This window comes from Artemia sp. Qi Xiang Cuo, chromosome 1 (assembly GCF_049724085.1).
Source record: "Artemia sp. Qi Xiang Cuo chromosome 1, ASM4972408v1, whole genome shotgun sequence".
NCBI classification, from domain to species: Eukaryota; Metazoa; Arthropoda; class Branchiopoda; order Anostraca; family Artemiidae; genus Artemia; species Artemia sp. Qi Xiang Cuo.
In genome coordinates this window covers 70,083,569-70,109,366 of record NC_142794.1, presented here as the reverse complement: position 1 = coordinate 70,109,366, position 25,798 = coordinate 70,083,569, and the positions used below count along the sequence as shown (strand labels likewise).

The following is a 25,798-nucleotide window of genomic DNA, read 5'->3' as shown; positions in this document are numbered from 1 at the left end:
TCAAATACAGGTACATGCGGATAATATTTTAGTTTCATTGAAAAAATAAAATAAAGGATAGGGTTATAGTTGAAAAACGTGAATTAAAGTTGAAGCAACCTATAAAAAGCCAAATCTAAAAGATCTCTTTTCTTCGTTAATTTTCGCCCAAGAGTTAGGCTAACCTATAAGAGAGGAAACTCGCGCTCGTGTCAAAGAAAAAAAAATCACCAGCGCTATCTAGCCTCTGGTGTTTCTTGGCTTTTTTTCAAGCTTCGGAGTTTTTTTTTACCATAACTTAGATTCAATCTTGGATATTTTGATAGTTTCTGGGCTTAACAAAAGGCAAAATTAGCAGAAAACTTTATAGCCTCTCTCTAAAAATCAAATTGACAAATTTTGACAGTTTTGCTTATATAAAAAAGACCTACTATGTGACTTATGAACGGCCCTCTTTAATGATAACTTACTTTCTAAGCAGTGCTGATAAATTCCAAGTTTGTAAGCTATTTGTTATATGTATATATTTTTTCTAGCACATTCGTCAGACTGTTTTAACACGTACTGGAAGTCGTTCACATGTAGAAAACGTTGAAGAAGAAACAGAAGCTGCCTTACAACGTGAATTGTCAAGAGAAACTAATCCAGCTCCTAATGAAGTTATGGACCTGACACGACATGATAGACCAGAGGACGAGCCACCAGGTGGGCGAGAGTCTGTGATTAAACAACAGAGACTTTCCTTGCAAGCTTCTGAGGGTAAGCACAATGGGTCTTACACTTAATTCAACACATCAATTTAATTTTGGGGTGTTTTATTTTGAAAATCATAATCGAAAAAAGTCTGGAAGAATAGGAAGATAAGTCTGCAAACCAAGATTAGAATCTTAGAAGCTACAGTGATGACAGTGGTCAAATATGGCTCTGAAGCATGGACGCTCAGAAAAGCGGATGAAGATTTGCTAGATGTTTTCCAGAGAAATTTCTTAAGGATTGTTCTGGGTACCCGGCTGACTGACCGTATTTCAAACAATAGGCTATACGAAAAATGTGGTTCAATACCGCTTTCTAGGTCTATAATGAAAGAAAGGTTGAGGTGGTTAGGGCATGTTGTTCGGATGAAGGATGACAGATTGCCGAAGATTGTTCTTTTCGGCCAACCGTCTAGGGCTAAACGGAAAGCAGGTTGTCCCTGTCTGGGGTGGGAGGACATCATAAAGAAAGATTTAAAGGAAATGGGAACTTTGTGGGCGGGTGTAAGAAGGAAGGCTTTGAATATATTGGGATGGAAGAGGAGCGTGCGTAGTTCTGTTGGTCTCAAGTAGCTTGGTACTGCGGTGAGTTGTTAGTAGTAGTAGTAGAAGAATACTTGTAATTTTAAAATGCAATATGTAGATAAAATATCCTCCTTCTGGCGATTGACTCTAAGCAACAACTAATTATCGTAGTTGGGATGTTCAATATTGAAGTTTTGAGACATTAACTAACAGCTGCCTATTGCAATCTGAGTGTTTAGTGTCGAGATAGTTTTAACAGAATATCAAATATAAATATATTTACATGAAGTTTAAAAATACAAGAAGTGGGTAGAATGTAAAGCTTCTGCCAACTGATGATAGCTAACAACTGACCATCATAGCTGGGATGTTCGGTTTTGAAGTGCCCAGCCTCAACTAACAATTGACTAATACCTTTGGAATGTTTAATGTTGTTTATTTGTAGATTATCGAACGGAAAATATTTTATTAAATTTGAAATCACACAAGAAGTATTTAGGATATATACGTTCTGGTAATTATCTCTAATTAACAACTGAGTGAATAATTCAGGTTTACCCTTAACCTAAGCTAAGCCTAAGTTTTGACTTCTTCTATAAAGTTAAGAAAGAACTTGCACAAAGTGAGTATATGAAGAAAAAGAAATAATCCACTTAAGCTAAGTTTTGACTTAAGAGGATGGATACATTTTGTCGAGCGACAATAACCAAGTAACGTCGCCATTTGAGGTCCGGCCGAAATATTCGATTGAAAGCGTGATTCTCAAAAGTCTTCCTAAAAAAGAAAATTTTATTTTAGAAAATGAAAAGCAGAATATTTTTAGGAAAACTATATGAGTCTTGAACAGTCTTGGAAAGTATAAACAAAATCAAATTGAATATTAGATATATAATGATATTAATTGTTGAAAGATCCGTCAGTTCAAGATTTTTTTTTCACTGTACTTTTTATTTTCATTTTCAATGCTGTAAGAACTGGAACAGAATAAATTTGTAATGTAAGAGTAATTCGTTTTCAGTGAAGCGCCAATGACGCAGAAGGCTTTAGGTTTTTGCAGTTAATGAAGGGAGCAGTATCCAAATTTTGTTTGTAGTGAAACTATATTTGTCTTGACCAATCTTAGATAGAACTAACGAATTAAACTGGATATTTGATGTATAATGATATTAATTGCTGAAAGCTCATCAGTTCAAAATTTTACTGTAATTTTGATATTTATTTTCAATATTAAGTACAAAAGAAAGTATTTGTAATATAAATCGTTTTCAGAAAAGCGCCAATATCGCTGTAGGCTTTAGGCTTCTGCAGCGAGGCGATAACCAAACTCTTGTTTGTAGTTATTTTTATTCGATTCAAACTTGATTTGCATATTCAATTTAAGTTTCACTCGTTTCAAGATTTATTTATTCATTTACATTAATATATATTGTATGTTAGTTCGCATTGATTGTTTATTTAATTTCTGTTCGTTTTAAGCTTGATTTTCACATTCAATCTAAGCATTACTCGCTTTAAAATCTATTTATTCATTTATATTATTACTTGTTATATGTTTTTTGCTATGATTGTTTATTTAATTTCTGTTCGTTTTGGGTTTCATTTATTCTTTAATAGTAATTTCTGGTCATTTTGAGTTTGAATTTTAATAGGTATTCATATCTCCTGAGCTTAAGTTTAAAATGGCCTTTACTTTTCTTTGAAAAACTTATTTTTCGGAAAGTTTTTTTTAATTAATTTTTGTTCGTTTTTGATTGCAAAAAGTTTCAAGCTTGAAACTTTACCTTATTAAAGTCTTTTGGGTGGGGGTGGCGTAGTTGGCAGAAGGAAGAAAACTTTAGCGTAGACAGTAGGAGAGGGGGAGGGGGAGGTTGGAGACTCGTCCAATACGGGGCGAAACTTTACTTTACTCCTCCGTTCCCGATTTAGGAGATTAGACAGACTCATTGGGCTGTAGAATGTTGGATCGTTCGAGTTGTGGAAGACGTTAAAATATTCAAAAATACTTTATATTTTCAGTTATTGCAGGATTGATTTCATAGATTGTGGAATGGTGAGTCCCCTGGCCCATCATTTGGATGAGCCTCAACGCATAATATGCAATTTTGATTAATTGTTCAGTGTTATGTGCATATATTATTCTATATATATTATTTCGAGTTATACTTTTATCGCATTGCGTTCATTTTTAAGGCTTGAGATAAAAACTGAAACCTTAGCGGAGACAGTGGGGGGGGGAGTCTCCCCCTCACATGCATAATTGAGCAGCCAGAGAGAAAGTAAAACAATTTAAATTAAGCAGTATTTTGAAAATGTCTTTTGTCAAAAGACACGAACAAAATCGTCTAAAGGAACCTGATGTGCTATCCCTGACATTTCCATTGATTTTTTATTCCCGTTACTTTCAGATCTAAAATTTAGGATATTATTGAATGGGTTTAGTTGTCCCCTCTCTGAATAATTCACACTTGGAAAACCCACCCCTGGGACATTCCTCCCCCTCAAAGAACAGTTTCTTTTCCTGCCGATAATTTCCCCGCGTTAAATTCCCCCCAGCAGAAATTTCCCAGCCGTGGAATATGCTCCCCCAACATATTCCCCTCAGATAATTTCGGATATTCATAAAAATGGAAGTTGAAATTTCTACTCAGCTTTTTAGGTCAGAAGTACAGCTATAGCTTTGCCCAAGTAAATAGCCATAAGGGTTAAGTGACTTAATATTTCTTTATTTCTCCAGGGGCACTTTATGAGGAATAGGTGGTTGGATAAACTTTGGAACGGGGTTCATTGAATTAGAAATTAAAATTTATAGTGCCCTTACACCAGGGGCGGATCCAGGATCTTTGAGGGGGGGGGGGCGCAAAATAGGTTGATCCGATAAACTTGCGTTAGGAGCAATTTTAATTGAAGCAATGTTGCGTTAATTAATTAAATTACACTACTTTCGAATACGTTAGGGGGCGCCCCCTCACCCCTCTCTTGGATCTGCCGCTGCCTTAGACTCTCTGTTTCTTTCCCTGGTTGGGATGAGAGCAGATGCCTAATAGGTGTGTGTTAATACCAAAACATTCTAACTCTGTTGGGCCTTCAGGTATAAACATAATTAGTTCAAAGGGAGGGGTGGGGAAAAAGGGCGTGGGGGGGTATTTGCCCTTTGATCGATTTTGACTCGTAAGAGCTGGACTAGAACATCCAATTACCAATCAAATGAGCCCTCTCTGAAGTTTATACGAGAATCCCTTCCTGCCCCCGGGCCCTGGGGGGTTTTGTGGACGCCAGAGCTTTGTTACTTAACCTTTCAACTATTTTTAACAAAATTTTTAGCTGATGTATTTAGCGCGTGGAGGAGGGGGGGCTAGTTTCTCTCCAATCTCTTTTGACTCTTAAAAAGGTGAATAAGATCTTTCAATTTCCAATCAAATGAGCCCTCTCTAGTTTATACAAGTATCCCTTCCATAAAAAATAATATGAAGGATTCGGAGAATCCTTAAATTACATCCCTTGCCCTGAGGGCTGTGGGGGAGTTGTCATCCTCAAAGACCTAATTTCCAGACCTTAAAACTACGTTTAATAAAATGGCTGTCTCAAAATTTTGATTGGATGTGTTTGGGGAAAAGGTGGGCGTGAGAGGGGGGATAGTTGCCCTCAAATCACTTCGACTATTAAAAAGGGCACTAGCCCTTTGAATTTACAATCGAATGAACGTTTTTTGAAGTTTTTACGACACCGCCTTCTATAAAAACCTTATATGCCCCCAGGGTATAACTTAAAACCCTTGCCGTGAGGGTTGTTGGGGAGTTTCCTCCTCAAAAATATATTTTCTATCTGGAAATCAACTACGCTGAACAAAATGGCTATCTCAAAATTTTGAGTGGATGTGTTTGGGGGAATGATGGGCGTAGGGGGGGGCCCTCCAATCACTTTTGACTATTAAAAAGGGCACTTGCCCTTTAATTTCCAATCGAATGAGCCTGTTTCGAAGTTTCTACGACAACGCCTTCTATAATAACCTTATTTGCCCCCAGGGCATAACTTAAAACCCTTGCCCTGAGGGTTGTGGGGTAGTATCCTCCTCAAAAACATATTTTCTATGTGGAAATCAAATACGCTGAACAAAATAATTATCTCAGAATTTTTATTGGATGTGTTTGCGGAAATGCTGGGCGTGGGGGGGGGGGCTGGGGTCCCTCCAATCACTTTCGACCATTAAAAAGGGCACTAGCCCTTTAATTTCCAATCGAATGAGCCTTTATTAAAGTTTCCACGACAACGCCTTACAAAAACCTTATATGCCCCTAGGGCATAACTTAAAACCCTTGCGCTGAGGGTTGTGGGGATTGTCCTCCTCAAAAACACATTTTCTATCTAAAAATCAACTACGCTGAACAAAACGGCTATCTCAAAATTTTGATTGGATGTGTTTGGGGGAATGATGGGCGTTGGGGGGGGGGCTAGTTGCCCTCCAATCACTTTAGACTATTAAAAAGGGCACTATCCCTTTGAATTTACAATCGAATGAGCCTTTTTTGAAGTTTCTATGACAACGCCTTCTATAAAAACCTCATATGCCCCCAGGGCATAACTTAAAACCCTCTTTCCTGAAGGGTGTGGGGGAGTATCCTCCTCAAAAACATATTTTCTATCTGGAAATCAACTACGCTGAACAAAATGGCTATCTAAAAATTTGGATTGGATGTGTTTGGGGGAAGGATGGGCGTGGGGGGGGGGCTGTTTGCCCTCCTATCATTTTCGACTATTAAAAAGGGCACTAGAACTCTCGATTTCCAATCGAATGAGCACCCTTTGAAGTTTCTACGACGACCCCTTCCATATGAAGTGCCTCTGGGAAAAAAAATAATAATAATAATAAAACATTGGAGCCGTATGGCCTTTACAATAGGCAACGTTACATTGTTGCCTCTGATATCTTTAAGACTAAGTTATTCTGACGTAAGTTGAAAATGAAGCTGAAACTTAAACGAACAAAAATTACTGCTTGACAGTTTATGTACTACATTCTTGAAAAATGTTTCAAATAAAAGGACTCGTGATGTTTTTTCTGTGTTGGTAGAATTATGAGAAACTAGTGCTTAATTAAAAACGCAAAACCGACGCAACAAAATATTGTTCAGAGGAGAAAATCCTTAAGTTGCCTGCATAAAACAAAAGACTCGTTTATAAGGCTCTCAATAATCTTTTACCGGCCAGGAAATCAAAAAGCTTTACTTCTCAATTTTAATTCTGTAAAAAAAACGCCAGCAAGCTTAGTTTTTAGTGCAGCGCTAGTTTTTCTGAATTCTGCTAAAATAGGGAAATATCACAAGCCAGTTTATTTGTTTCATCTGTTAGGTGAGAAATAGTTTTGCGTCATAAGCAATATGAAGTAATGGTTGTAACTCGTACCCTCTTCAAATGTTTGTTTTTCATATTTTATTCCTTTTATGTACGCCGCTTATGCATTCAATATACCCTTTGCAGACCCTTTATAACCTTTTCTGCAAATTTTTTAGTTAAGAAGGTTCTTGGTTTTTTTTTTTTTTTGCATTATGACTCTGCAAAACTAATTATTCTGGAAGTTTTGAAATTGTTTCTCTTTATTTAAAGAATAATACCAAAGACGCGGTTATAAAAAAGGACTAGTCTTGAGAAAAGTTTTAAACTGAGCCCTAAAATGGCTTTTGCTTTGCATCTAAGAAGAAAGCAACGAAATTTTAATGAGTTATCGTGATTCAAAAGGTGAATTTATGTTTTCTGGATACTCGTTATCTGGATATTCTGGATAATTCGTTATTCTGGATAATTCGTTAAATAACACAATTTGCCTACATATGTTTTTCCCAGGATTAAGCCTAGCTGTAAAATATTACCAGTTTTTACTAGTGCTGCCAATATTGTTGTATTAATTTTAAGACAAGCAAGTGCTAACGTTGGAACTATATTATTAACAAAGTTTTTGTCAGATGTTTTATATCACTGTCTTTTATCCTAATTACTAGATTCTACCTTTTTAAGCGTGTTAAAATTCTGGTCTTATGACTGTTAATTCTCAGATTGTGGTTTCCCCTATAGTTGTCGAAAATCCTCACATAATTCCTCCGCTGTTTGGCATTTTTTGAATTTTGAATTTCAAAATGCTTCCCCTTTCCAAAATAATTCCGGCGTAGGTTTCCGCTTGGAAGCGTCTATGTTTTCCCAATTTTTTTTTTATGTCCTTTCTTTTTGGTAAAATTAGTTGTAAATCGGAAATTGGGATATTGAAATCTGCCTCTTCAGTTTTAAATTTCTTCCCCTATACTTGTCTTTATTCCTTCTACGATTTCCCCCCTCTTTTGTATTTTTCTGAATTTTATAAATTGTTTATAAATTTCTTTTTTGCATGTGCAGGACTAAATGCGACCGGAGTAACTCACCATCCTATTCGAGCTTTATCACGCACGCATTCAAGTCCCCTTGTAACGATCAGTCCAGCTAGTAGTCCACAAGATCACGTACCTCCAGGGTCCAGCTCCTGCAGTAACATGACAGCATTGGCCTATGATGCACTAATGAATAAACATCAGGTTGTTAACTAATTTGATTTCCTGTTTCGGTAGTTTAGCTGTAGGCTACGTAAAATCTTTTTATTTTATTTAATTTTCCTCTGACTCGTTCTGAAAAATATTTTATTCTGACTTGTTTACGCCTGAAGTCTGCAAATATAAATGCATCAACTACAAAACATTGTTTCATTGCCTTTACCAAAATCTTTCGTATAAAAGAAGTTCCATTGAGTTTCAATGTGAAAACTGTGGCTTCAAAATGAACCTTTCTTTCATAAATTATAATGTCTAATATTGGGTATTTAGTTGTTGCGAAAACATCTCTTTTAAAAAAGTTTAGTTTATTCTTTCTAAATATCTCTACTCTCTCTTTTTCTAAAAGGTCCTTTTTATTGGTCACTTCGCTAAATTTGACTCTATTTCTGTATCAAATTTTTATGTTAAGATCTATTATGGCATTTATTATTGTATCCGACCGATCCAAAAAAATTCTGATTTCCGTAGGCCTAAGTCTGACGTGTGCGAACTTCTTATAATTGCATCAGTTACAAACATGACTTCATTGTCTCAAGGAAGATTTTGCATATGCAGAAAAAAAATTTGGTTCAAGTTTTAAAACAGTGGCTTCAAAATAGAGCTTCACTGTCCATAGACTGCAGCGTCTGCAAACTTCCTATAAATACACTGATCATAAAATATTGCTAATGAAAGTGCTGTTGAATGCTCCCTATGATGCCCCTTACTGGGGACTGAGTTTTTCTTCTTTTCCTGCATTTATGAAGTGTGTCTGACAAGACAAATATGCAACAGCTTGGGGTCAAACAAAGTCACCAAACGCTGGATAATGCTGAGGAGTTTCATTTTCGTGTTATCGATTTTTAATTATTGCCAGTTTCTACTCTTATAAGCACAGTTTATAGAATTATCCAGTAAGTTTATCGCAGATCATTTCTGGTGATCATTCTCGGTACGAACAAAAAGCTCCTCCCACTTATTTCTACATTAGCGGGTTAGTCTGTTCCCGTCAATCAATGAGAAATGGTTATAAATTGCATTATTCGTAATAGCGGGTTTCCACTTGTTTCATGTCCAAGAGAAATCTGACTTGTCTACCCGTGAAAAGATCTAATGCCGCTTATGTTTATGTCTGCAAAAACGTTCTCTGGAGCACTCGCACCTTGGTCCGGGATTTTATAATGGGTGAGATAGGGTATGATCATACTGCTAATTCCATAAACTGTGCTTATAAGTATCTGATACACTTTTATCTACAAATGTTTCACTATTATAACAAATGCTCAGAAAATAGAATGTATTTATTAATGTGTGACTGGAGGAAATACTTGTAAAAAATACTAGAAATATACGGAAAAATATGAGAAATATAACCCAGTAAAAACAGTCATGCAAGATCGTAACTTACCACAGATATTTGTCTGCGGGCTGCGTAATATATTCTGGTGTTTCACATGTTGCCCCTGGGTTGTAGTCTACCCGCCCTTATTCATTTCTGAGCTTCTTTTTTTTGCAGAGTTTTGAAATAATGAAAACTCAACAGGTTGGTATTATTTCTCTGATGAGAGATGATTAATAGCATTTTTTTATAATAGAGCATTGTTTTATATGGCAATAAATATTTCTTTAAATTAAAAACTGTCTTTTATACCTACACTGAAATGTTTAACAAAGGGGAGGGGGGACAAAATAAAATATAAAATACTTCACTCTCTTATAGTTTATTTTCTTATAGTCAACTATTATAGCTAGAGCAGAGCTTGGGTTCAATTTTTTGAAAAATTTGTATCGATCAGAATGGTGAAATATGTCTTCATTGGCAATATTGGCTTCTATCTGATATAAATACGTCAAACATATTACGGATAAAAACACGTCAAATGCGTGGCACAAGTACATCACTGACATCACTAGGGTCATATATACTGCGAGATATTGCACATATATGGGTGCTATATATTTTTTTGCTTAAATTTTTGCTCAAATTAATCCTAACCTTAACCGCCGTCGGCTGTTCTGTTAATATTGTTTTGTTGTTTGTTTTTTTTGCTCTTTCTCCTGGCTATTATACAATCCATGTAATAATGTGTCCTCTTTCAATTGCATGTTTGTAATATTATCATTAGAAGAAACAGTTATTTCCCTCTTAAGGGTCTTCTTTTTTTGCTCTATATACTTCTTTTTTACGCCATCGGCTCTGTTTCAATTTCAGATAGGAGCAGATTTTTTGCAGATAGGAGCTTGAAACCACTACAATAGGGTTCTCTGATACGCTGAATGATTTCTGATATGGTTTTCATTAAGATTTTTCGACTTTTAGGGGTAATTCCCCCTTTTTCGAAAGTAAGGCAAATTTTGTCAGGCTCGTAGCCTTTGATGGATTTCACTAAATTTGATGAACCTTATATATTTGGAATCAACATAATAAGCTGATTCTATTGATCTGTCTGTTGTTATTAAAATTCCTCTTTTAGAGTTTACGGTACTATTGAGCCGCGTTGCTTCTTACTTACAGCTTGTTACCACGAACTGTTTGAAACTCTTAAAGTTTTTTTGAAATACTTCTCATTCAAATTCAACAGTTCTTGTGATTGATGAGACGTTCCTAAGGAATTGCAATAAAAAGTCAGACTTTAGTGTAAAGAGCAAGGGAGGTGAAGGACAGCCCTCATCATATATGAACTATTTCTGTTCGTTTTAAGTTTTAATGTTTCTCCTTACTCTCGGTTGAAAAAAATTGTTTTTTTCTTTAGTTCCTGACAGCTTTTCGAATTATGCCAGGAAATCCCCCTTCCCTCCTGTGTAAAATTCACCCTGTAATTTTATTCACGGAAATTTTCGTTCCCAGGAAAAATTCTTTCCTGGAAATTCCCCCTCCTTGCGCTGGAAACTACCGTCTCAAACTTTTTGTATAATTTTCAATAACAAATACTATTATATATTCCGCAAAAAAAAAAGTCTCCAAAGTTTCGTATATTTCCCAACAACAAAAACACTGGGTAATTTGCTTAAGCTACAGTCCTTTCCCCAGGGGGCTGTGGGGGTAGTTTCATCCCCAGAGGCATAGTTATTGGACCTTTCAACTACACTGAACCAAATGGCTCTCTTACAACTTTGAAAGGATGTCTTTGGGGAAAAAGGGGTATGAAAGGGGGCTAGTAACCTTGGTCACTTCAAAAGGACTCTAGAATTTTTTTAGAATGAGCCCTCTCCCTATCTTCTAGGACTATTGGCTTGATTCGATCACCCCTTGAAAAAAAAATAATAAATACGTATCTGTTATCTTTCTTCTGGCAAAAAACATAGAAGTTCACATTTTTTAGACAGCAGCTTGAAACCTCTATAGAATAGAGGTTTCTGATATTATGTATCCGATGGTACTATTTTCATTAAGATTGCTTGACTTTTGGAGGGTCTTTCCCTTTTTCTTCGGAAGTCAGGCAATATCTTTTTAATTGCTATCAAAATTCCTATTTTTAGAATTTCAGTTGGGCCGATTTACAACTTTCGTTACCACTACCTGTTTGATTTGGAAGCTAAAATCAGCTTTTTGTAATAACTAAAAACTTTTACTATGTTTACGTCTCAAAGTGTATATCCAGTTGTTTTTTGAATTTTGAACTGAATCTGAAGCTCAGTTCTAATGTTTTTTTTTTTATTATTTTAGTGTGTTTGCGGGAGTTCAAGTGCCATTCATCCTGAACACAGTGGTCGCATTCAAAGTATCTGGAATAGATTGCAAGAAACTGGATTAGTTCAAAAATGCCTTCGAGTGCGTTCTAGGAAAGCTAATTTAGAAGAGCTTCAATCTTGCCATGATGAGCCCTATACCCTTCTTTTTGGTAAGCACTTCTTTATTTCAGGGGATTTGATTCAAAAAATGGCACTTGAAATTTTGTGACACACTTATACTTAGCCTACACCTGACCTCATAGACTTAAAATCACTGATTATTTCGCTCATGCCTACCCACATGTTGTCAGTGGTCAGCATTTAAGCGCGTAATTGTAGTGATTTTGATATTTGACTACATTTTCTTGTCTACGAGTCTAGAATAATACTATTACTAATGTTAATAATACCCATACCAGGGGGGGGGATGTCATTAGTTTTACCGAGTAGTTCTATTTTTTGGAAGTCAAGAATAACATTTATGCTAAGAATGATATTGATATTAGTGATAACAAAGACCAAAACTAACGGTAGTGCAACCAAAGGTAAATGTGGCCAATGAAGCTGAACAAAAATCTATAATTTATTTAATGATCAATGAAAGGATTTTCTTCTTTTTTTACAAAAATTGCAGTGGAAAACTAGATAAGCTAACAACACTTTCTTAATCTATACCTATTACACATTAAAACCTTTTCTATCAAAAAAGTTCCTGGAAATCTTCCAGAACGTCGGAAATTCTTCAGGAACCTGGATAGTCTCTAAATCTTTCGCCATCTAGATTTCTATGCAACCAGAAGCTTTAGATCATCGATGTCACTTTCCCAAGACTACACAGAGAGAAGATCAGATGCTGAAACAGAAGAAGAATTTATCAATGATTGGGACGTCGTCTTATGCTCTCAAGAGGATTAATACCATGTTCAGTGGATAATACCTCCTAAAATTGGTTAAATATATTAAAGGCTTTCAAGGGAGAATTTGATAGGATTCTCATAATGTTTGCACTTGGTAGTTCAGATAGATTTGCCATAATTGCATAACCAATCCCTAACTAATCATATGCTACTACCTATTATTGGTATTAGGATTCTTCCTTTGACTTTCAATATATATGCAATATTATTCTGGATATATATATATATATATATATATATATATATATATATATATATATATATATATATATATATATATATATATATATATATATATATATATATATATATATATATATATATATATATATATATATATATATATATATATATATATATATATATATATATATATATATATATATATATATATATATATATATATATATATATATATATATATATATATATATATATATATATATATATATATATACATATATGTATACACACATATATATATATATATATATATTGCTTTTAAGAAAAGCTGAATTACACTGTGAGTTCGGTTCAAGAATTGGGAAAATTGTCGACTGCTTCTATAATTCTGGGTCTGCTTAATCATTCCAGCGTTTAGTCAATGCATTTAATCTTTACCTGTTAACTGTTACAAGAAGCTAATCAAACAGTTCGTGATAACGAACTAAGTAAGACGTTACCCGGCTCAATAGTAACAGAAACTATAAAAAACGAAATTTTGATACCAATTGATACATCAAAAGATTCATATTGTTATGCTGATTTCAAATATACAAGTTTCGTCAAGTTTAGGCTTACCCATCAAAAGTTACGCGCCTGAGAAAATTTGTCTTATTTTCGAAAAAAGGGGAAAACAACCCCTGAAAGCTATATAACTTTAATGAAACTCACACCATCAGATTCAGCGTATCAGAGAACCCTACTATACAAGTTTCAAGCTCTTCTCTGCAAAAATGTGGAATTTTGTATTTTTTGCCAGAAGAAAGATCACGGATGCAAGTTGTTTTTTTTTTTTTTTTTTTTTTTTTTTTTTTTTTTTTTTTTTTCAGGCGTGATCCTATCGATCCAGTAGTCCTAGAATATCATGAGAGGGCTCATTCGAACGGTAATTAATAGTTCTAGTGCGCTTTTTAAGTGACCAAAAAATTGGAGGGCAACTAGGCCCCCTCCCACGCTCATTGTTTTCCCAAAGTCACCCAATCAAAATTTTGAGATAGCCATTTCATTCAGCAAAGTCGAAAACCTAATAAATATGTCTTTGAGGATGACTTACTCCCCCACAGTTCCCGGGGGAAGGGCTGCAAGTTTTGCACTTTGCCCATTGTTTACATATAGTATTGGTTAATGGGAAGTATAAAGACGTTTTCAGAAGGTATTTATCTGATGGGGGGGGCACGGAGGAGGAGTTTACGGGGGAGGATCTTTTCATGGATGATGTTTTTTGAGGAAGGGACATTCTATGAAGGGGGTGCCGGATTTCCCAGCATTATCTAAAAAACGATCAGAAATTAAATATAAAAAAAAACAAGTATTTTTCAACTGAAAGTAAGGAGCAATATTAAAACTTAAAACGAATAGAAATTATTACGTATATGAGGGGAGTTTGCCCCCCAGTCAATATCTTGATCTTCACGCTATAGTTTTTTTAGTACTTTGAATAGAGCTATCTATTTTAATTAACCTGCCTTTGTGATTCATGGGTTTGTGATTCGAACAAAGTTCGAACTTTAGCATAAAGGGCGAGGGATTGACTAGGGGGCGAACTCCCTTATATACGTAATAAAAACATACGAATATAGAAGTTCGATACGTAAGTTAATTCATAAATTGCGTCAGAACAAAATTTCGAGAAAGCCATTTTGCCAAAAAAAAAGTAAAATTAATATACAAATTTCGTTTTAATTATTTATATGCGGTGAGCCAAAATCAAAGCTGTATTAATTCAAAAACGTTCAGAAATTAAATAAAAATGAAAACAAGTTTTTTAACTGAAAGTAAGGAGCGACACTAAAACTTGAAACAAGCAGAAATTATTGCGTATGTGAAAGGGGCTGTCCCCTCCTCAACGCCTCGCTCTTTACGCTAAAGTTTGACTCTTGTCTCACAACTTTATTTTTTTAAACAATAAAAACAATTCCGTATATGAAGGGGATTGCCTCCTCATCAACACATCGCTCTTTACGCTTAAGTTTGAATTGTATCTCAAATCTTTAAGAACGACTTCTGTAACATTATGTTCGTTTAATTGGAAAACAGCAGAGAAGTTTTTTTTCAAAAGCACTAAAAAACTTTACCGTAAAGAGCGTGGGGTTGAGGAGGAGGCAACGCCCTTCATATGCGGAATAATTTCTGTTCGTTTTAAGTTTTAATGTCGCTCCTTACTTCCAGTTAAAAAAAACTTATTGTTTTTATTTAATTATGAAATAGACCAATAATTCCTCCTTCATAAAAATAAACTTCACTTAGTAGTTTTAAGTAACAAGTTAATTTCCACTACACTACCATCAGTTATAGTTTGCTGATTAAATAGTATTTTACTTACTTTTAAGGAACTAATCCCTTATACCGTCAGAAGCTAAGCCCTGCTCAACTGGCTGATTTGTCTATTAAAAGTTTTGTAATGTTGCCATGTGGTGGTGTTGGTATAGATTCTGATACAACCTGGAATGACCTTCATACACCTTCTGCATCACGAATGGCAACTGGATGTGTTATTGATCTCGCTTTGAAAGGTTGGTTTATTATATTTTTCTTATTAAGCCTGTTTAATGTTGAATTTAGAGATTATGCTAATATCTCTAAGTGTTTTAAATTGTTTACAGAAAAACGGTGCAGATCAACGACTATAGAAAAAAATTTCTGCTATATATATATATATATATATATATATATATATATATATATATATATATATATATATATATATATATATATATATATATATATATATATATATATATATATATATATATGCGTGTATTTAAAAACCAGTGACCATATACAAAAAAGAAAATAAAAAAATAAAGACAGAACAATAACACTCAACAAATTCTAACTACAGCTTCTTTCCGCGCCATCAGACTATTCTCTATAAAACAACCTAACGCAATAATTAGGTCCCTGGAAGTAGTCCCCAAAACACCCGGGAGCAGCGGTACGTCCCCATGAAAAAAAATTATCCGTAAAATTCATCAAACTTTGGCATCTACTCAGAAAATGGCCTATCCCATCCCCAAACTCCCCAGAGAGGGGGCAGGCACGCCTAATTGCCCAGCCATCCTCATCATAAGGCTCCCAGTATACTTTACTCAGTGGTATGCAATTTGCCCGCGCCTGCAACCCACACTTAAGGGTTCTCCACGGTAAATTCAGCTTCAAATAAAACTCCATACGCATGTTTAATCTGTCTATAAAAATCCAGGATACTTGACTTTTCTAGACCCGTTAGCCAAATCTGAATCTCTTGGTTCCGTATGCGCGATGCAAACTTACCGAGGAAATCTTCAGGGTTACCTAGAGAACCCTGCCCCTCATTCCATGCCCATGATAAGCCAGCATTATCCAACAGGGCTTTAACCTGTTTTGGCCATGCTGCCTTTTTGGTAAAACTCAACATCTATGTGTAGGCTTCTTTCGCCAGGCAGTTATCAGGCAAGTGCGTAACCTGTAACCAAAACTTGATGGTTTGTATGGTCCTCATATGCCGTAGATCCTGCAAACCCAAATAACTCTTTAGGGCCAAACTACTAAACTTATTTTGGAAGCCTATAGCTCTTTTAAAATACATAAACTGGAGAGATTCCAGTTGTTTTACCGTAGTAGTCTCCCACAATCCACAGGCATAATGGGCAACAGGTAAGGCTTTAGTCATAAAAAGGTACTTGTGCATCTTCATATTTTTAATTCTCATGATATGTTTTTATCGAAGTAGAGCACAAGCTGCAGCCTTACCAGGGGAAATCATCAACTTAATATGCTCGGTCCAATCTCTGGACCCAGCTATAAGAATAAAATATTTGAAATTAAAGCTTTATTAGAAATTATGATCAATAATTGCACTGTAAAACAATGAATAAATACCATTGAAAATCTTAATAAAAATAAAGAAAATCTACTTGAGCGTAATAAAATGGTCGGCTAGACTTTCTTTCTCTTTCAAACATTAAAAAGAAAACGATGAAATCCTGTTCAAAGGGTTTGAAACAATAAAGTTCATTTTTACTTTAGAATTGTAAGTTAATTATAATTACATATCGGAATTGGTCAGCTTTATTGTTTTTTCAGGCTCAGGAGACCCTCTTTTCAATGTTTCTAAACTTACCACTGAAGGAATGTTTGTTCTAAAATAATCAGAAGGAAATAGAAGTATTGCTTTGGTTAGATTAGCTAAATAAAAATTTCATTCAGTTTTTTGAAGATTACAGCATTAAAAGACATTTAACCAGAGTTGATTTTAATTTATCGGGTTTTAAAGTATAATCCTCGAGTACAAATTATTAGTCTATGATGTAGGTTGATAAATATCATCTCCGAAATTTGTTCAAAAGTCCTTCCTCTCGCAAACATTAAAGGATTATGGCCTAAAAATGTTTTGTCTCAGTGTTTTTACTCCCCCTGGTAACCCGTTTAATACCCCTCCCTAGGCTGCTTGGACGTATGAACATACATAAATACTTATGTACACATAGGTACAAAGGTGGGGTAGGGATAATCCCATTGCCAGGATTGGTCAATAGGATCCCTCTGGAAAATTGGGAAAATAGTGGCCAATGAAGGCCCTCTTTTGTACCAAATACTGCTTCATATCCTCCTTCACCCCTCAAGGATAGGACATGCGCCTACCTGTCCTTGCGCAATAGTTCTGATATTACAGAGGATCTGATAAAAATAGTATTTTGAGGCCCCAGGGCGTGTCCCCGGTTGATCATGTTTGTAGGCGTTCCAGGAGACCGATCTTGTGACCCCCTACAGCAGTTTTGGAAGCCAATTTGTCTTAATACATACTCAAATGTGCTTTAAGTCTTTTTATATAAATTCATAAAAACCTAACTGTGTAGGTTTTTGAAATTTTGAGTTTCTATAGTAGTTTTGTGTTTCTTTGCAGTTGCCTCTGGAGAAGCCAAGAATGGATTTGCTGTTGTTCGACCTCCCGGTCATCATGCTGAAAAATCTCAAGCGATGGGTTTCTGTTTTTTCAACTCTATTGCCATTGCAGCAAAACAGCTACGATTACGTCTTGGTTTGGAGAAAATTCTTGTTGTTGATTGGGTAAACATATATCTAATAAGTACTGTTGTCGATTAATATTGATATCGGTTGTTAGTACTGCTTAAACCATACAGACCGTACTCGCAAAGGTTTTTGTTTGTACCTTTTCTTTTTCATTTATAGAAGTGCTCGCGTATTTTTTTTTTTTCTGTATATTTTCATTCCAACTTCCTGGACCTCCCAAAAATGCATATTTCCGCAATACTTCTGATAATTTTCTGCATCCCATGTAATTCGTTGGTTGTTTTGTTTTTCGAAATTCCTTTTATATTGTTGTTCTTCTTGCTCCGGTAGAAAGACTAATTCAGCTAGATTCTATTTATTCGTTTTTTGGTTTTTGCTTAAATAAATATATACACTACATATGTGAGACAAAGTATGCTTTTCAATATTATTAATTGTGAATTTCATAATTTTCTGCTGTTGAGTTATACGTATAAATGGCCACACTCTGCTTTAGGCCCACAAAAGCATATTACCGCTGGTATGCAACATTCACCGCAAACTCATGACTGTCGTGCCCGTCCCTTCGCCTACAGAGTCTTGTCCTTACAGAGAAAGGCTTTATGTTAAGAATATGTGCATCAAGCTAGCCAGCTTTACAATTGCTTCTCAACTACGAATTAATGAAGCTGCTATTGTTTTTCTTGAGATCAACTTATCGCTGCTAAATTTTGCTGACGATGTCCTCCGTGCATCTTGCTCGGTATCTATATTTAACAGAACTTCTTAAAACTTGTAGAGGCCTATAATGTGACGAGATTTTTATTAGTGAATATAAAACAATACCCCTTCTTATCTTCGGCTTAAAAATAAGTTACCAAGTTACCTCGCAGCCAACATTTGTGATACCATAATTAAGCCTTGTGTTTGAGATTAATCGTAATTATTTGCCGTTATTGTGCTAAAACTATTTACCAGTTCCAAAAAAATGTCGATGGAAATTGAATGAAGTCTTGTTCAATTACCCACAGGCCACCTTTGTCAAAATCTTCATAAGCAATTTCCTATATCGTTAATCCCCAAGAAAGGGTAACAACATCCACATAAACATCCACATCCCAAGTTCGCATTCATAAGTAAAATTCCCAACATTTATAAGTGCCTACACGCCAACTCTACTCAGTGACAGGAACTACAGAAAGTCAACTAGAGCTCCAGGGTAAAACGGTCGGATTAGCTGGGACTATGGAGGGTAAAACGCTTAAGGTAATATATATATATATATATATATATATATATATATATATATATATATATATATATATATATATATATATATATATATATATATATATATATATATATATATATATATATATATATATATATATATATATATATATGTATATATATATATATATATATATATATATATATATATATATATATATATATATATATATATATATATATATATATATATATATATATATATATATATATATATATATATATATATATATATATATATATATATATATATATATATATATATATACATATATATATATATATATATATATATATATATATATATATATATATATATATATATATATATATATATATATATATATATATATATATATATATATATATATATATATATATATATATATATATATATATATATATATATATATATATATATATATATATATATATATATATGTATATATATATATATATATATATATATATATATATGTATATATATATATATATATATATATATATATATATATATATATATATATATATATATATATATATATATATATATATATATATATATATATATATATATATATATATAGTATATATATTTATACATATATATATATATGTATATTTTGCTCTTTACGCAATTTACGCAATTTCTTTTCATACTGGGTCTTTTCAAAGATATTTAATTAATAAAACAAGTCCAAGTTCTAACAACGATTTCTGTTAAGCTTCAAAATATTGGTTTTCTTTTTTAAAGTTTTTGAATTGTTGTAATCCCTCGTTGTACAAATATTTTTGTACAAATATTTGTACAATTATTTTTGCAATTACCAGTTTTTTGCTTTTTACGCAATTTAATGTCATTTCATACTGCAGACTTTTCAAAAATATTTGATTATTGAAGCTCGTCCAATTTCTAACAACAATATTTACTAAGGTTGAAAATTTTAGTTTTCTGTCTTATGGTTTTTGAATTATTGTAATCCCTTGTCAAAATAGAGTATCTTCATTTGTAACAATTGAAACTTATTGTTTTTCGGGCCCTTCTACTGGCATTATACAACTGGTTACGTTCAAACCTGTAAGCTTAATCATGTAGCGAGTTGATTTTTTATAACAAAAAAACAAAATAGTTTTAAAATTTCAAGAAATTCTCGTGCGTAAATTAAAACATTAAAATTATTGCTCAGGCACTGCAAACATTTTTGCAGTTTACATAATAAATTTAGCGATTCTGAATTGAACTTAAAAGTTTTTCAACTTTTTTTTCATGTCTTAGAAAGATATTGCTTACACTTGTATAAGAAAAGAAATTCGGTAATGATGTTTTTTGAACAACGATTTCTACTAAGCTCCGAACTTTTGGTTTTCTTTTTTAAGGTTTTTAACTTTATGTAATCCCTTGTTAAAATATATACAAATATTTTTGCAATTACCAGTTTTTTGCTCTTTACGAAATTTAATGCTTTTTATATTGAGGCTATTCAAATATATTTTATTATTACCGCAAGTACGATTTTTAACAACGATTTCTACTACGCTTCAAACATTTTTGTCTTTTTTTAAAGTTTTTGAATTGATGTAATCCCTTGTCAAAATATACGCAAATATTTTGTAATTACCAGTTTTTTCCTCTTTAAGCAATTTAATATAAACTTCTCCATACATGAAAATCTTCAATTTTCTCGCGTAAGTGTGACAATTGTGCAACGTGATTGCAACACTGATGTATATAAAAATGATGTTACTCACATATTTTTTTTTCTAAAATTATATCTCTTAACGAATTTTCTCAAACTTCTGACCCATCTAAATCGTTTTTTTAGGCCAGAATATCACAGTATGCCAATTTTCCAGAAAAAATATGGAGCCGCTTTCGAGAAAAAATAAATATATACATAATCATTGCTCACTTATAAAGATAGTAATATCATGGGCGTAGGCATCATATTGTCTAGGGGGGGGGGGGCAGTCGATAGTGTGATGGAGGGGGAGATGAAGTTATGTCAGCATGGGTGTACGTAGCTTCTTGCCTAGGGGAGGAGGCAGCTGCCCCCTAACCATTATTTATGCATTTATATTATTGCATTTATATATAAATGTAAAGGCAATTTGGCCTATGGAGTTATTAGCCTGAATGAAGGCATTTGTGAGGACCAAACTATCACGAAGATCAAAATATTGATTCTGCTTTTGCAAGTGAAGGTTTAGGGGGGGGGGGCAGATGCCCCCTGCCTCCCCCTCCCTACGCCCATGAGTAATATATATATATATATATATATATATATATATATATATATATATATATATATATATATATATATATATATATATATATATATATATATATATATATATATATATATATATATATATATATATATATATACTTATGTTTTTAAGTGCTACACAATATCATACAATTGTTTTTAAAAATGGTTGTAGCCGTCGACAGGAAGGGTGTAGACACCTCCTTCCCTAAAAAAAAATAATCTGGAAATAGCATACGTGAAAAATATTCTGTGGTTAGATCACCTCCTTGGTGCAATATGGAGTACCGTAATCCAAATCAATCTTGTATTGAATTTTTGTTTTCAACCAGATAAGGAAATGTGACATGTTTTGCTATTACACTTTAACATTGTTATATAACGCATAGTTGCAAGTTAAAAGCTATCTATGTACAAAGTCTAATAGAATATTTGTATTTTACTATTAAAAGCCTTAATACAGTAAAACAATCTCTCATTATAAACTTAAAGTTATATTTTATGGTTTTTAATTTGATTATGTTATCATTGAAAAAAAATCAATTTTTCTTTACTAATTTGTTAAAAATAAATTGTATACTTCCTCCCTATAATCCCGGTTATGTTTTAACCATTTAACTATTTTAACATAAATGTTTCTAATTTTAGGATGTACACCATGGTAACGGTATACAGCAAATATTTTATGATGATCCTCACGTGCTATATATTTCCTTACACAGACATGATGATGGGAACTTTTTCCCTGGTACCGGCAGCCCTGTTGAGGTAAGCTGACAACCTTGAAACCTACAAGGGCCCTTGGTCTTTAAGAGCACCTTGATTCTATCATTTTCTTTTTTCTATTTCGATTTTATTGCACTGGATTACCGGATCCAGATGTTGTAAGGAAAGATTTAAGAGACATTGAAACTTCTTGGGATGGTGTACCGAAGGAGGCTTTATATAGATTGTGTGGAAGCATGTGTAGCTGTGTTGGCCTCAGGCGGCTTGGTACTGCATTGAGTTTTTAGTAGTAGTAGGTTAGCACCATTGTATAGAAGCAGTAAGTGGACGAAGATACATGGAGGACTTTAAAATTTGTTCTCAACTGAATTGTATTAATCAGTGATACTTTTTATATCTCCGTTTGTACTTGAGTAAGCCCTGTAATGCCATTCTTGTAGAGAGGAAAGTGGGATAGGGCGCAAGTCCTTTCTATTGAGGATGTGATTTAGAGATATTTATTAACAGAAACGTGGATATTTGTTCTTTCAACAGTCTCTAGTTTAACTGCTCTCTACTAAAAGCCCTATTTCAGTCACAGTCTTTGGGGACAAATTTTTTGGGAGCACCTTGGGAGTACCTCGTTATCTTTTTTTGAATTTTTACTGACAGTTCTGCTGCTCTCAATTCTGAAAATGGCATTGACCAGATCGGGGAAGAGGGGGGGGGGGTTGACGGGGTAATTTCGTACAGTCGAAATTAGGAGAGGTAAGACGATGGGCTTATGAGTTTTGAGATATGTACAGTTTGTTTTGTTTTTGTTTTGCTGAATATCATATTGACTGACTACCAAATTTTCGTGTCAAAATTGTTAGCCAACTTATATGAGAACCTATGCACAAATTTGTCAGATTAGTCAGTTCAATACGTTTTCTCGTCTTTCAGTATGCATTAATCTCAGAGTATTAATGCAAAGGATAAGTTTAAGTACGGTGAAAAAATGGTCTGTAAACCTGTGGAAATGAGTATGAAAATTAACGGTGTGGGACATAGCCCCCTTCCTCTCATGCACGCCCTTGAATTGATTTGAATTTCTATTTTGAGCTATATATGTTGCCTTACAGATAGATCATACAAGGGAGCCCACAGGGAATGGCAGGAGTTTTCAGACCCCCCACTCCCCTGGAAGGCCGTAAAGGGGGAATATTTATACCATTCAAAGAAAAGAGGCATTTTTCTGGCAAAAAAACACCTTTTTTTCAAACCTGAGAACCCTTCAAAAATAAGCCTTCCGTCGCACTGGAAAAATTTTACCGGGTGCCTTAAGGCGTTAGACATTGTAAAATGTACCACAGCATAAACGCCCCTTAACAAAAGGGGAAGGTCACCAAAATGGGAGCATTTTATTTGTGATCACTGCGCTGCATCATTATTTTACACTTTTCTCTCGTGTTCCTTTCATTAATTTCTTTGGATTGAAATCTAACAATTTTGATTTTGGTGCCAAAAATTTATACCAAATGCTGCTAGTTTTGGTAAATAAGGAGCATAACCGAGTACACAAAATGTAATCTTCGAAAATAAGTGCTTAACAGATAAGGTGATTCGCTTTAGATCTGACATAATAGCTGTAATTAATAAAGTGCTCTTAGCCATGTGACTTGACAAAATTTACGTAGTAAGAACTTGGCTTAAAAATTATGTAATTATATTATAGTTTAACCTAACTTTATGCTACTCACAGACACACTAAGAATAGCACTTCTCCTTATTAACACCCCATCTGTTAAGCTCTTATTTTCGAAGATTGTATTTTGTGCACTCGGTTGTTCTCCTTATTTACCAAAACTAGCAGCCAAGGCCGTATCCAGGGGGGGGGGGGGTTACCCGGTTTTGAACCCCCCCCCCCGAACAAAAATCTTGGATCCGCTCTTGCTAGCAGCATTTGATGTAAATTTTTGGCACCAACATCATAAAGTGTTAGATTTCAATCCAAAGAAATTAATGAAAAGAACGCGAGAGAAAAGAGTAAAATAATGATGAAAGATCAGCTGCAGCTGATCACAAATAAAGCTCCCATATTGGTGACCTTCCCCTTATGCATATCCTTGATTTAGTTAAACGTGTTTGTAACTTATTATAATTTTCTTTGTGGAATAGTTGGTTACAATGTCATTACTTAATTATTATCTGTTCAGAAGTCGAATTGATTAGAAGCATAAAATGTGGCTTTAATATCACGCTTTAATATTGGAATGTTTGGAATTCCAAGGATATCCCTTGTAGTAGAAAATGAATTTCCCCATGCAGAGATAATTCCTATTGCCCTTGAATGGTTTTTGACCATGCCACCATATCTTGTTTTTTCTTAATTTAATGTGTATTCTTAAAAAACGAAACTGTTTTAGGGCTTGCGAGACATAATATTTCTTCTTTATTATACATTAATGACTTTCTACAATTCATTGATTAATCGATTGATTCATTAAGGAAGATTCATTATTTTTTTATAATTGGACATTTGGTAGAAGGATGTTCATTTTCAACTTAAATAGTTGATCTTTTTTGTTAAATTGATGTATATTCTTGTTGAATGCAACGCTTTAAATTTTCATCTCAAGACCCCTTGATAAACAATAAAATTGGAGTCGAATATTAATTTGTCGCAATTCAGAAAAGGTTCAAGAAAGAAATGTTTCTTCAAGAAAGAAACGATTTAAAGGAATGTGACATGGAACACAGTTCACTTGACTTGGAAACGCGATTAAAATATTCTCCACGTTTGGCTGGTACTCTGCCTCAACTATTGCGTCGATATGCATCAGAATTGCTGTGAAATTCAATTAATTGCATGTATAAAATGCCTTTGGGGACTCAGGCTAAGAAATTATCTTAGACCACTTTTATGTCAAATACAGATATAGTAAAAAATGTGTAAAACATAAATTTATATGAAATAAAAGGTATAAGTAAACTGTAATAGTGTGATAGGTCACAAATTAAACTGTGACACATTTATTTGTTTAATTTTTTAATTTTATTTTTTAAATTTATAAGATTTTTGGTCGCTATCTGGCTCATTAATTTGTTCGACTCCCCGAAACTACAGGAAAATTTTGAAACTATTCAAGTTTGGATTGTTGCATTTCAAGGCAAAAACTGTTTCATCAATTTACCGCAGAATTGTGGTGAGATATTGTGAATCTAGCAAATTGTGAGCTTGAAAACTCATAAATGTGCTGTTCTCACAAAAAATTGTAGGAAAACTTTAAAACTAGGCAAGCTGGGATTGTTCTGTTTAAACGAAAAACTGTTTCTCCAATACATAACACAACTGGTGCGAAGCTCTGTGAATCCCAAAAATTGTGTGCTGTGAAGTTGATAATCTTTTGTTCTTACAAGAAAATTTAGAGAAATTTGAATAGTTTCTCGTGGAATTGGCCCGTGGAAAATAAAATTGATCTTTTTTGCAGTATGATATGTAAAAAAAGAGTAAATTTACCAAAAAAGAACAGTTTTTCAGTAGAATTGCAGTTTTATGTCGCAACGTTTGGCTGCTTTTAGAAGCAGGAGCATTAAGTTTTTTTGTTGTTGTTTTTTTTTTTTTTTTTTAGTCTTCCTTTATAGTCCAGTTAAAACATGGTTTTGACCTGATATTAAAGCAATAGAAATGTTTTGGCTCCAAAATATTCAGAAATTTTGAACCTATGCAAGTTGGGACCCTGGGTCGAAATAGGGCCTGACAACCGCTTTATGTCACCGTGTTAATGAATCTCTCTTTGTTTTGCTAGTGTGGCTCTGAAGATGGAATGGGTTTCAATGTCAACATTGCCTGGTCTGGCCTACAACCACCAATGGGAGATGCTGAATATCTGGCTGCTTTTAGAGCCATTGTCATGCCCATAGCTAAGGTATCTTTTTTTCGA

General features: G+C 33.9%; 1 protein-coding gene across 1 annotated transcript in view; it reads left to right on the top strand.

Annotated features, from left to right (window-relative positions):
* LOC148956667 (histone deacetylase 4-like) overlaps positions 1–25,798 on the top strand; it is a 221,896-nt gene that overhangs the window by 160,586 nt on the left and 35,512 nt on the right. Inside the window, 7 exon segments of the mRNA XM_089086609.1 lie at positions 516–738; positions 7,638–7,813; positions 11,475–11,649; positions 14,949–15,131; positions 17,504–17,667; positions 21,816–21,935; positions 25,664–25,783. Of these exon segments, the coding sequence (XP_088942735.1) occupies positions 516–738; positions 7,638–7,813; positions 11,475–11,649; positions 14,949–15,131; positions 17,504–17,667; positions 21,816–21,935; positions 25,664–25,783 (1,161 nt within the window).